Genomic DNA, 12,675 nt, shown 5'->3' on the forward strand with positions numbered 1-12,675 from the left:
GTGCAGCTAGGGACACAGGGTCGAATGACAGTGGCACCCACAGTGTCACTAGGTCGAGTGCACGGACTTGGGCATGGCCTGCTGAGGAGCCACACCCGGGGTGCCACCCGCTGACGGACAGACAGCTTATGGGAAGTGGAGTGTGAGTGCAGGGGGACGTAGGCATGTGCGTGCTTGTGCTGCATCGATTGGTCTGTCTGAGCAGGATCACAACTGGTCCACACTCCCTGCTCCCCGTGGATGGTTCCCAAGGGCACACAGGTGCACTGTGGTGTTCAACCCTGTGGGCTCCGTCTGGTCTCCCTCTGTTCAGACCCTTCTACGTGAAGGGGAATGGCCTGAGCTCCGGGATGGGTGTGTGGGTGGGAGCTCGGCACCCGGTGCCCTCTGGCCTCTGTGGTCTGAATGAATGTGCACTTTCCATCTGTCCATCCATCTTCATTAAAGCCAGCCTTCTCTCCCACCCTCTGTGGGAAGAGAGAGGGTGGGAGAGAAGCTGCATCAGGCTGCCTTTTTGTTTTTCTCCCCCCCCCCCACCCCCCATGTGCCATATTCACTTGAGTTTGACCCCACATCTGCTCTGTATCCATCATTGCCGCATCCGAGTGACCCGTAAGTTTCTGCCAAGAGCAAGTAAATAAAGGAACACAGCTCTGCAGGCTCGAAAGCACTCAGTCCCCTTCCAACAAACAGTAATGCCCCACCAGACCTTCCAGATGAAGACTTCAATGCAAGATACAGACATGCGTTAATCCAGTGTCTCATGGATTAAAAAAAAAAAAAGATCCCAAAGTGGGAAAAGTTTTGTTCATTTCTTTTTCTTTGAACATTCAAGGATTGCCCTTGTGCAAAAGACACTCTGGTGAAATCCAAGGAGACTTATCCCCCAGGCATCCCAGATGGGAGCCTGCCCTTCTTTAATGACAGGAAGACTTTAGTGGGATGGTCTCTTTCTCACCTGTTTGGAAGTTGGGTTTAGAGAGAAGACCATTCTTCCCCACTTGTAAAGAATGTAGTTGTCAGCTTTTATGTTAAAGCCTGCAGCCCAGCCAACAGACAGGGATGCAGGTGGCCGAGTGGAAGGAGAGGTGGCATACAGGAACCCAGTGACCCTTGGTCCCTGGCGTGCCCTGACGTGGCCACCTTGGGGAGGTTCGGTGCAGAAAGAGAGGGGAACTCACTCCACAGACATTTAACCGGTGCAGTGTCATACTCCTGTTATATAGGTGCCTTAGTTTAAAACGTAGCAGATGTTTTTCTTTTTTTAAAAGCATGAGTCCATTTAAAGCCATAAGAAAGGCTTTTTTTTTCTCTTTTAATCTAAGAAGAGAACAGATGCTAACAGATGAGATTTCACTGGCTGATTCGTTTGTTTCAGATGCTTGAACGGATGCTTTAGAATTTTCTGCCTGAGCTACAGCACCAAGCTCGTTAGTCGGAAGGCGTTTATGGCTAAGGCCTTGAAAGGGAAGTCTCAAGTGGGCTTATTTCTACTGAAACAGCATTTCGGGAGAAATGCAGGAAAAAGCAAACCCAAGGCCCCAGGGAGACCCCTTCCAAGCAAAGCACTACTCCAGAAGGCGGAAGCGGGGCCGTGGCTCATCTGCAGAGCCATGGCCTCCTGTCGCGGATGCTGCTCACGGTGGCTCTTTTTCATGAAAGGGAACATGCAAGGCTTAACAGTTTTCCCTTCCAAGCAGAGACTCAGAGAAAGGGAAAGAGAGAGAGAGAGTGAGAGCAAAGGAGGGGGGCAGCCGCCCCACAGAGAATGAAATGAACACAACTTCCTGATGCTGGCCAGTAAAAAATAACATAATAAAAAGATTAAGCAGACCTGCCTAAGGTGGGCAGCTGACTTCGTTCCAAAGTCCCGCGTCCCTAGTTTGTCTGAACTCCCAAAGACTGGCAGGCCCCTTGGCTGAGCTGACAGAGTTCCTTTTATATGCCAGTCCTCCATGACCTACTGACCCTCCAGCCCCCACTCTCTGCAGTGACCCCGTTCAGAGTGCATGAGACGTGGGCAGGCCAGGAAGCTCAGACACACCATTTAAACTAACACTTACACCCGCATGCCCAGATCAGTCCCGGTAACACCTCACGTTCCATCTCCGCGTGCCCACGGGAAACACCACCACACCCAAATCTCATCCAACATTGTCCGTCTTTAATTCGTGCTCAAAGCCAGTCTGGGGATGCCTCTTTGGAAGTGGTGTGTGGTCTAGTTTCAAGGACACTGGGAGTCAGGGAACCTGGGTTCTAGTCCCAGCTCCAGCGTTCACTTGCTACGTGACCTTGGGCAAGACACTTAACCTCTCTGTGCCTCAGTTTCCCCATCTGTAAAATGGGGGTAATAATGTCGACCTACCTCACAGGGCTGTTGTGAGGAATAGCTAAGTGATTGTAAAGCACTCTGAACGTATAATTGCTTATTATTAAGACTACAACAATAATAATATCCTATGCCTGTTTACTAACAGAACTTTAAGAAATTCTTGTTTTTCTTTGATCTCTTTTCTGTTCTGTACTGTAGTTATCCACCAAGAAAGAGAATTCTCCCCTTTTAAAGATCTCTGGGAAATGTATAAAGATGTACACAGAGGTACCTGTACAGGTTGCGTTTTCACATCTTAAAAATGGTAGACATTTGCCTGAGAAGTTGCTTCATGAGGAAGTCCTGTCCGAAATTCTCAGCCAATCACAAGCAGTGCTTAAGGAGGTCTGTGCATCCAGTGCTGAGCCCAAGACCCCCAGAGGAGCCAACCCAAGTTTTGAAATCAGTATTCAAAAGTAACTGTAGTGTGAAAACTCGAAGTTTCGGAAGTGTCTAGAGAAAAAAAGCTTAGAAGCAGCCCTTGCCTGCCCTGGTCAGTGCAAACCATAGGCCGTGTGCATGTGTGCGCATGCATGAGGGGCGGGGGGAAGGTGGTGGACAGGGCCACCAGAATGCAGGAGGCCCAGTTCCTGGCTGCATTCCTGCAGGAGCCACTCAGGTGAGCAAATGGTGTCCCCAACAGGAAGAGCAGCATTAGCGGAAAGTCTACGGGCCCATCCTGGGCATGGCTGTCAGGTTCCCTCCCAGCCCTCAGGGCTGTTCCAGTGCTGTCCTCTGTGCTGTGACCTTCGCCCTTTGGCCACAGTGGCTTCTTTTACAAGTGGTCTGGACTGCTTGCACTTACGTGGATTCCCTGGCCTTGCTCATGGAAACAGGTCTGGCCCCGGATTCTGCTCCCGTTGTATAGACTACTAGAAGTCTAGGAGCTCAGGGTGGCCTTTACGGATTCTCATGGCAAAGTCCGTGGGGCCAAAGAGCAGGTGTGACTTCGCACAGCGCCAAGGGCAGCGATGTGGGGTGGGGTTGAAAGCTGGCCAGCAGGCTGCGGGATGAGCGCAGACTTGCAAAGATATTGAAGCCTGTCTGTATGTGCCACGTCACAGCGGTGGCCCCCTTGCCAGCATCCAGTCCCTCTCCAGACCCCTCTGTGATCCCGGACGTAAAAGGCTAATGCCTGCTGTAGCAGGGGCTTCTAGGATCATGCTCTGGTCTGAAGGTCTACTCTGCCCCAATTGGGGAGTACCCAGGACATACCAGTTGTTAAGAATTTGGTGTATCATCCCTGAAAAGGAGGCTGGGCAGTCCTGTGACCACAGGTGTGGAGCTAGTTCCTCATCAGATAAATGACCCTCCTGTTTCTGACCCACCAGGACATCAAGCTTATTAAACAATGAAGGGCCGTGTCTCAGAGGACCAGTGCGACCAGCTGACTTCTAGATGGAGTCTCCTTAGGGTAAAGTCTCAGCATCCGGGCCCCCAGCAGTGTGCGGGGCAGGTGTTTCCACATGCCTTTCTGCAGTCCTTCCAAATAAGGGAAAATGGGACAACAGTGAACTTTCTAGATGGGATTAGGGAATGGCTTAAATGACACAGGAGCCTCTGGCCCCACATGGGCCTGGCTGTGCTGCTGAGTGGCGGCACCAGCTGTGGCTGCTAGCCAAGGGCAGTTCATGGAAACAGCTAGAAGTTATGAGGTATACCTCCGACTTCAACTCAAAAGGGAAAAAAGGCTTCCCTAAAACTTGGCATACAGTCAGACTGCAGACACCTCTGTCCTATCTCCTGAAACCTTGCCAGCAGAGTGTAGCTTTGAGCATAGAAAATGTAGGAGATGACTCAAGTTACCTGAGAATCTTCCCACCCTCAGCAAACTTGGTACCCAACACCAGAATCCATGGTGCTAACCTCTTAAGCTCCTGGATGGAAGACAGGATGCAGGCCAGGGTCCATCATAGGGAAGCAGATGTAAGACTGGGCGCTGGGCTCTTCATAAATAGATTACACTATGGCGGGACCCAACTATAGATACACAGGACTATCAGGTACTGCGTTCTGTTCTCTTTCTGAAAGGCAGGAGATCTTTTCCCTCTGACAATAATAATAATTATTTTCAAAAGACTTTGAGAAGATAGAATTACTGAACAGAAGTTAAGGCAGGTGATATTATGTAGTTGCAAAAGGTCTTAATTATCGTGGTGTGTTATTGAATAATACCAACCTGATGCCCTTCAATAGCCCTCATGTGTCATGATTCAGTTTTCCGGGGGAAGGAGCTCACTATCAGCTACTAACAGTTCCTGTGTTGGGAACTGTGCAAATATGTTCTCCGTGGCATACATCACACCTAAGAGAGGTGGCTATTTGGGGTAATGGAAGAGTACATCGTTCTAAGGCCATGGTGAAGGCAGTCCCATTAAGAAGTGCCAAAGGCCAGCTCAAGAGAAGCCACGGGGAGGACGTTTCTTCTAAAAGTGGAGCCAGGTCAGCAGAATCACAGGAATCATAGATGAGGTGAAGGGGCCAGTACCTGAGGAAAGGTTGGTGTTGCCTGTCTGGGGAGGAGTTACCAGCCAGTCTCAAGCTTCTGAGTCTCTTTTATATTCTTAAAAGTTATCGAGGGCCCTTGTATATCAGCACGTACATTAAAAATGAAAACAGAAAATGTCAAAATACAGAATATACATGCACAAAGATACCAGAAAGGTGATTCCCTCACATGTCATATAGCCTTTGAATAACCCCACTGTGCTCTGAGGCGGGTATAAGGCAAAGAACGTCCTGGTAGTGTGAAGATTACAGTCGCCTCATCAAGCCCTGGAGACATCCCTGGGCCACACTTTGAGAACTGCTGCCCTAGGGAAATGATCCCACATCCCTCCCCTCCCCGCCCCCCACTGAAGGGAAAGGGTACTAGAGCCTCTTTAGGATCTCCCTAGTGCGGGAGCCTCCTGCGTATAGCACTGCCCCCACCGTGAACTTTTGTCCCTCCCAGGTGCCACCCTAGTCCCAACCCACTGACCTAGACATAGAGTTGTGTGTGCCCCCCACTCCCCACCCCCATGGCCAGCTAAGTTCAGACTGAGCATTGTACCCCATACCTCACTGCCTGTGCTGGTCTGGAGGACAGCGGTCTGGATGATAGACAGTGTTGTTAAAGATCACTACTCCTCGGAGCGGCACAGCCGTCACCAGGGTGTGTGCTGAGTATAGGGTCAGTTTTCATGACCCGGTATGATCGCTGGTCCACTTCCATGTTGACCTAGTGATACAAGAGATCTGCTAAGTTAGTTGAAAGAAGGTTAACCTTGACTGAGGTCATGTGTGGGGTCACATGCAAAAGTGAGCACACAGTTGAGACTCAATCCCAGCCCTTGTTTCAGGAGACGTGATGGCTTTGTCTTGGTGGTGGTCTGGGTGGGGCAGGCCTGGGGACTGGAGTCCCAGCTGAGCCTTCACCAGGTCGGGCAGGCCTCTCAACCAAATGGGGATAATCTTGGCCTCCCCGATTATAGTGGGATAAAATATGTGAGATCACTGCCAGGAACAAAGATGTTAACAGAATAGTAGTCATGATTTGAAGCTTCTGCTGAGCTTAAATTTAAGTAATACTCTGTTATCAAGAAACTGGCAAGAATTTCTCTGATTCTGGTGTCAAACTACAACCAGGAATCAAGATTGCTCAGATAGGTGTCAGATGGCTTGCAGGGAGATGTCATAGATCTCTTTAGATACTTCTTAAAAAATGTTCCTTTATCTTTCAATGTGGTGGTAACAAACTTGATGTATACTGCTGAATGCGATGCCAGGAGTAACTTAGGTGGTGACCTAACAGCTGAGTTTTCAGCCAGGGTCAGAATCCCTGTGGGTGGCCCGCAGAGAGCTGCGCTCATGATTCTAACCCTTTACGTATGACTCAAGGACTGTGCATAATGGACACAAAGGCCACACTGTCACATTTTCCCTGGAGGAAAAGGATGACAAAAGAAGGGGAGTGCCTGTGTGTGCTCTGTGCGCGTGTGTGTGTGCGCGGGGGCAGTGGGGGACAGCTTGTAGATGAGCTGGTTTATTCTATAAGAATTGTATCCCCGGTTCTTTCTTCTGATGGAGCTAGTCTGAAACGATGCCCTCTGATGCAGCAGGGGCTGAATGCTGCTAAAGGGGTAATCAGAACTTGCCTCTAACGAGAGGGGTTTGTAAGGCCAGCCCTGGCCCAGCAAAGCCGAAGCCTATGATGGGAAACGGGCTCTAGCAGACAGGGGGCTCTTTGGCTGGAGTCTGAGAGCCTGGCACTGGCGTCCAAAGATGAATGGCCTGGCCTGGTCCCGACTGGAGACACACATCTCTTATCTCCACTGTTACAGTGTATGTTCGGGAGGTCGGGGTGGGGGGGCGGGGGGAGGGGGGATGGTGGCGTCTGTCTGTGTTTTCTCTGGTGCTGAGAGCAGGTGGCTCCCTGTGTGTCTGGTGGAGCTAGCTTAGAAAGGTGGCCAGCGTGACCACACGTGCACAGCCAGGTAGGAAGAACTCACCCTAACAGTGGGCAAGAGAAAGGAAGGTAAATGAATGTTCATATTTGATGTTAAAATACCATAGTTTTATGCTATTGCTTCAGAAATATTTAGAGATTTTATAGTTTATTTTTTTTTGTTTGTTTATTTTGGTGACCTAATCATTCTATAGAGTACCTATAAAATTCCAATTAAATGGTGTCTAAAATTTAAAGCAGCAGTCTACAGGCAAAGCGCCAACGTTTCTTTTTTTAAAAGATATTTATGATACCATCTAGAATTTAAAAATCAACTGGAAACTAGGCTTAATTCTGTTTAATATTTTATATGATTGGACATCTTAAATCAAAAATGTTTCTATTTTATAGCAAGCAATTCTGTGTTTATTCAAAACCATAATTCTACTGTGATATGAATGGAATGACTTTATATGGCTTTCATTGTGTTGGTTTAAGTGCTAAACGACCACGTTTCAAATTAAAGTAGTATTTTGCTGATCGAGGTAGATACCTAGATGAAAAATGAAAGAAGAGATCATTTTACTGATTGTAAAGTGTTTGTTAAAAAAAATGTTCCTTTGGTTTTTTTAGGGCTGTGAAAAAAGTAATTTTTTCAAGAGTTTAAGATAGTTTTCTGGGATTGGAATTTGTGCCTATGGAATTTTTGGAGCAGCCTAAGCTACCTGTTAGCTTGATATGTGTGCTAGAAAACTTTCATTATCATGTTTTGTGATATGTAATAAATTCAGGGTGCTGTGCTTAAGCTTCATTTCAGTTCAAGTTTGGGAACATCTGTTTCCCTCATTCCCAGACCTGACAGACACCCTATTCCCCCATAGCCCTCCGCCCCATCCTTCCCCAGATCCCACATGAAAGAGTCAAGTCAGGCCCTGACTCGCAGAAGATGTGCTTCTTCCTGCGTGGAGCAAACAAAACATAACCATGAATTCTAAACCTCTGCTTTTGTGTCTAGGGAGGGTGGTGCTTTCTATCCTCCTTTGATGTCTCTTTAATAAATATGTTGTCATTATTTGTCCTTGGAAGTGGCCTCTTGAGCTGCCTCTCAGTTTTCTCCATGATTTATGTCACAAACAAATTCTCTGTCCTGTGTCTGTTCACCACTCTCCTGATCTCGTGTACCATTGAAGACATGCTGGAGACCGTTTTTGTTTTTATGATGCAATTATATTATATGTGTATTTCAGTGAAATGTCAACCCGTCAACAGAGGATGATGTTAAAAATTGTCCAAATAAATAGTTTTCTATTTCTTTTAATCAGACCTAGTCCGATCAGTTGAATGACAGTGAACAGGATTATCTGTTGTTTTTCAAACTCAGGAGTGTTTCCTAGACCATGGTGCCTTGTGGCAAGCGTTCATATGCATAATTTACCTGGGGGTGTTGACTTAGTGCTTTGTCACCTATGTTTATTCTGTGGACAAGGCAGTGGGTGTCTCAAACCTGTTCTTTGACTTGGGAGCCTCAGGTCTGTGATCGCCCTTTCCTCCCAGTAATCCAAAACCAGACAGTGAAACCCTGACTTAGCTCACCTTCCCTTGATGGCCATGCTCTGGAAGATACTGAATGGATGAGCCACAGGCTGTTTGATACTGCTGGGCTTGACCTTTCTGCACATGCCTGCAGCTCTGTGTGAAGGAGCTTTCCCCCACTTGATGTTAGAGTTGCCTTTTTGCTGTTTCCAAGAGAATGGCAAGTGGTTCTACCTCCAAGCCAGATGATCCCGCTAGCTCAAATGTGCTGGACCTGGGGATCTGAAAGAGGGAAAGTGTGCATGTGCATATATGTGAGTGTGTTTGTGTATGTGTGTGCACATGCATCTCATGCCTGTGGTCAGAGGGACAAGAGAGTGAGAGGCAGCCTCAGTGACCATACTGCAAACTGTTCTGGGTTTGGCCCCAACACGTGTATCTTTCCGCTACAAGACCACAGCATTCCTAGCCAAGAACCTGAGAGCTCTGAATCTGGGCAGCTCTTTCACCCATAATTCATGAAATGGAGACAGTCCCTGCTCCTTTATCCAAGGAATGGATCAAACCAGACCTAGCCTGGTATACCATTTTGAATAGCATCATCTCATATGCATGAGGGTGTTTTCACAGGAGTCTTTTAAGAAATTCCTGTAGGACTTTACATCCTAATTACTGTCACCATCAACGTCTGGAGACCAGTTCTGAGCATTCCCACCCTCGGGGGCACCAGCCCTATGGGATCTGGCTAGACATAGCCACCATCCCCACCGTCTCCTCCCCTCCCTACTCACACTGCTGGGGGTCATGAAGGAAGGGCCAGGAGGTGGGCCCCTCCCCCGATGACCTGCCTCTAGGCCAGTGCTCCCCTGCCAACCACCTTGATGTGGAGTGTTAACTACAGATGTGGCCCCCATACAGCTGGGGTTCATGCTCCAGTGTGGCTGCTGAGTTGGAGGACTGCCAGCAAATGAGGGGGTCCTGGCCGAATATAGGACAGGTGGGTTTAGGCCTGGTGGCAGGGAGGAAGTAAGTCTTTCTGTGGAAAAGGATAAAGTAGCTGTAACATCCCTACTAGTATTTGAAGTCAGCATGCTCTTTTTCTTCAAATTGATGATCAAAATATAATCTTTTCAGAGCCAGCAACTCCACTTACCGTGTACATAGCATAAGCACCTCTAATGTTTCCCTAACAAAGTTGAGAACAAAAGAAGGGCTCCTCCCAGGGCCTGTCCCAATGGAACCCAGTGGAACCAGGCCCAGTATAAGGTAGGCCAATTGCGAGAGGCTTAGGAAAAGGAGTATGTCTGTGAGGGCCAAGGAGAGGTCACCTGGTGGGTCCTGCACAGCCCCCAGAGGCTGGTGAGCCCCTTTCAATGTGTTGTGGTCTTCAAGAGGATGAACCAACTGTTGGCAAGTTCTTGGCTTGACCCCAGGCTATAGGCCGGGGCACCATGGATGGCCATAGAGGCTGGCACTGCACAGCGGCCCGGGTCTGTGTGCGTGTCGACCCATCTCGTCATGGTCCTGAGTGTGCTGGTGACTGCAGTGTGTGGTGTCCCTCCCTCGTTCCCATGGCTTTCTAGCAGAACCAATGGCCCCAATGGGTGCTCGGTCTGCACTTGGACTTAGGTCTCCTTGTCCTGGACACAGCCAGTGAGTTCTTGTAGCATGGCATGGTTGTGTTCCTTGCCCTCTCTGGGGCTCTGGGAGAGGACTCTGCAGGCCTTCCTTCTGTCATTTAGATGTGAGCATGTGCTCTTGGCCATGGCAGACATTGCTCCCTACAAGTGTGGGTATTTGAGAAGGAGGTTACTGGGTTGAAGGCCTCAAGCATCCCAGCCTAGGACCATCTTGAATTCCTGACCACACCCTTCTGCCCTGGGGCTTCAGGGACCCATCAGTCACATTCACACGAGTAGTCAGTTCCCCAGGTTGCCTTTGGAGAAACTTCACTTCCCACAGCTGAATCAGGCAGGAGCAGAGCCAGGATCCAGGCCGGGCCCAGCGCGTCCATGTTGTCTAATCCGTTTTGCCATTTGTGTTGATCTAGGCAGGATTAAGGACACTGCATGACATTGGGCCAGAAATCCGGCGTGCTATATCATGTGATTTGCAAGATGACGAGCCGGAGGAAACAAAACGAGAAGAAGAAGAAGATGTATTCAAAGTAATTATTCCACGCCTAGCTACACACTGGCCACTTGGAAATAGTAGGGCAGGACTCCAGTTTGGGCAGTCGGTGATCCACAAAAGAGCCTGGAGAATGCAAAGCAGCCCCCGGGCCTAGAGGGGCTACGGACCACGCTCTCCCCACAGCAGACCTTCAGCATTTCCTCTAGGGCCAGGCCTGCTCCTTTCCTGAGCTCACCCCTCTGGCTCACAGTGGCAGCTTCAGAGGGACTTGGCCATGGCTGCCTGGCCAGTATGGCCGAGTGTCCTGCATTCCGCTAGCAGCTGCCTACCTGCACTACCCCCTTCTTCCCTGGGCCAGCTCTTTGATCTGCCAGCCGGCCCCCAGCCCCTCAGCCCTGCCCAACCGCAGCCAGCCAGCCAGCCCTGCTGGGTTATAAGTCACCTGACTTTGGAGCGACTGCAAGAGCACACTCGCGTGACAGCCAAGAGCTTGCTCCTCAGCTCAGGAATCGGTAACCTTCCTCATTTCAGGGGGGACCAGCTGCCACGCAGACACATTCACCCTGATCTGTGAGAAACTCAGATTGTTTTTACAGGGATCCTACGGAGCTTACCTAGAATTTGTTTTTCGTGTAGAAAAAAGTTACCTAACATAGCTAGCCTGCATCAAATACTTGTTAAATTACCTGGTGTTGTCTCCCATTATTTTGCAGAGAAATGGTGCCCTGCTTGGAAACCATGTCAATCATGTTAATAGTGATAGGAGAGATTCCCTTCAGCAGACCAATACCACCCACCGTCCCCTGCATGTCCAAAGGCCTTCAATTCCACCTGCAAGTGATACTGAGAAACCGCTGTTTCCTCCAGCAGGAAATTCGGTGTGTCATAACCATCATAACCATAATTCCATAGGAAAGCAAGCTCCCAGCTCAACAAATGCCAATCTCAATAATGCCAATATGTCCAAAGCTGCCCCTGGAAAGCGGCCCAGCATTGGGAACCTTGAGCATATGTCTGAAAACGGGCATCACTCCTCCCACAAGCGTGACCGTGAGCCTCAAAGAAGGTCCAGTATTAAAAGGTAACCTTTAAAACGTGTTTGCACTTGGCAATGTAGTGTGTACCCAAGGCAGTTCTTTTTCCCTGTACTCTGGCACACATGGGAGATTCCTAGGAGGTATTTGCACTAGAACCTGGGAGTGCTGTGATCTCACAGCCTCATCAGGTACTAGCCAGTGATGCACTCAGAAGATAAAGGGCCACCAGGCATCCAAGTGGGATGCCCCTTGAAACAGCAGCAGTACAAACTCTACTTTTCTCAGTGATGCCAACACACTTGGGGACAGGTGTTGGCAAACTTTGTAAAGGGCTAGATGGTAAACATTTTAGGCTTTGGGCACCGTACAATCTCCATCGCAGCCACTGAGCTCTGCTGCTGTAGAGAAAAAGCAGTCACAGACCATGCGTAAATGCATGGGTAAAGCCATATCCCAATAAAACTTTATTTAGGTACTGCAATGTGAACTTCATATAATCACATGTGATGAAATATTTTTCTTCCTTTGTTTTTTGGTTTTTTTTTTTGTTTGTTTGTTTTGCAATCCTCTAAAAGTATAAGAACTGTTCATAGCTCATGGACAGTATAAGGCCTATAAACCATAGTTTGCTGACCTTTGCTCTAGGGACTAGCCTGATATCTGCATTTTAAATTTTGTTGGAAATGTTTAACTTTTATCTTCTCCCTCCCTCCCTCCCATGTTATGCTTGTCCTGGATAGAACCCGCTATTATGAAACTTACATTAGGTATGTGCACACTGCCTGTGTTTGTGTATTAAATACTCTGTGTTGTAAATGTGACCGACCGGCCTCAACGCTGAGGGACGAGAGCCTCCTTAGATGCAGCTTCTTGGGGCTGTGGACTCCAGGAGCAGAGGTAGCTGCTCCTTTGTAAGCAAATGAGCTCTCAGGTCCATAGGTGTGTAGACTGTGTTACCATCCAAGGACTAGTATTGATGCGCCAGCGTGCCCACGGGCCTCACTACAGTGTAGCGAGCACCCACTGTGCACTTCCGGCTGCCCAGCCCTGGGAGGCCGGCCAATTCCTGCTGCTATATGAGTTCAAGTCTCTTTTGGGGACTTGATAAGAAAGTGACCCCAGTCTCCTGAAGACCAGGAACCAGGTCTTCTCTCTTTCCCCTGGAGCCCCTGACG

At 48.8% G+C, this 12,675-nt stretch overlaps 1 protein-coding gene across 3 annotated transcripts in view; it reads left to right on the top strand.

Moving 5' to 3' along the window:
* CACNA1D (calcium voltage-gated channel subunit alpha1 D) overlaps window positions 1–12,675 on the top strand; it is a 303,488-nt gene that overhangs the window by 281,737 nt on the left and 9,076 nt on the right. For 2 of the 3 annotated variants that reach the window (XM_039243605.1, XM_039243604.1), the window contains 3 exons: window positions 10,381–10,497; window positions 11,177–11,544; window positions 12,241–12,267. In XM_039243605.1, coding sequence (XP_039099536.1) covers window positions 10,381–10,497; window positions 11,177–11,544; window positions 12,241–12,267 — 512 coding nt within the window. The remainder of the gene's footprint in view (window positions 1–10,380; window positions 10,498–11,176; window positions 11,545–12,240; window positions 12,268–12,675) is intronic. The other variant, XM_039243606.1, reaches the window with a different exon arrangement.

This window comes from Hyaena hyaena, unplaced genomic scaffold, assembly GCF_003009895.1.
Source record: "Hyaena hyaena isolate Hyena2069 unplaced genomic scaffold, ASM300989v1 scaffold_231, whole genome shotgun sequence".
Lineage (NCBI taxonomy): Eukaryota > Metazoa > Chordata > Mammalia > Carnivora > Hyaenidae > Hyaena > Hyaena hyaena.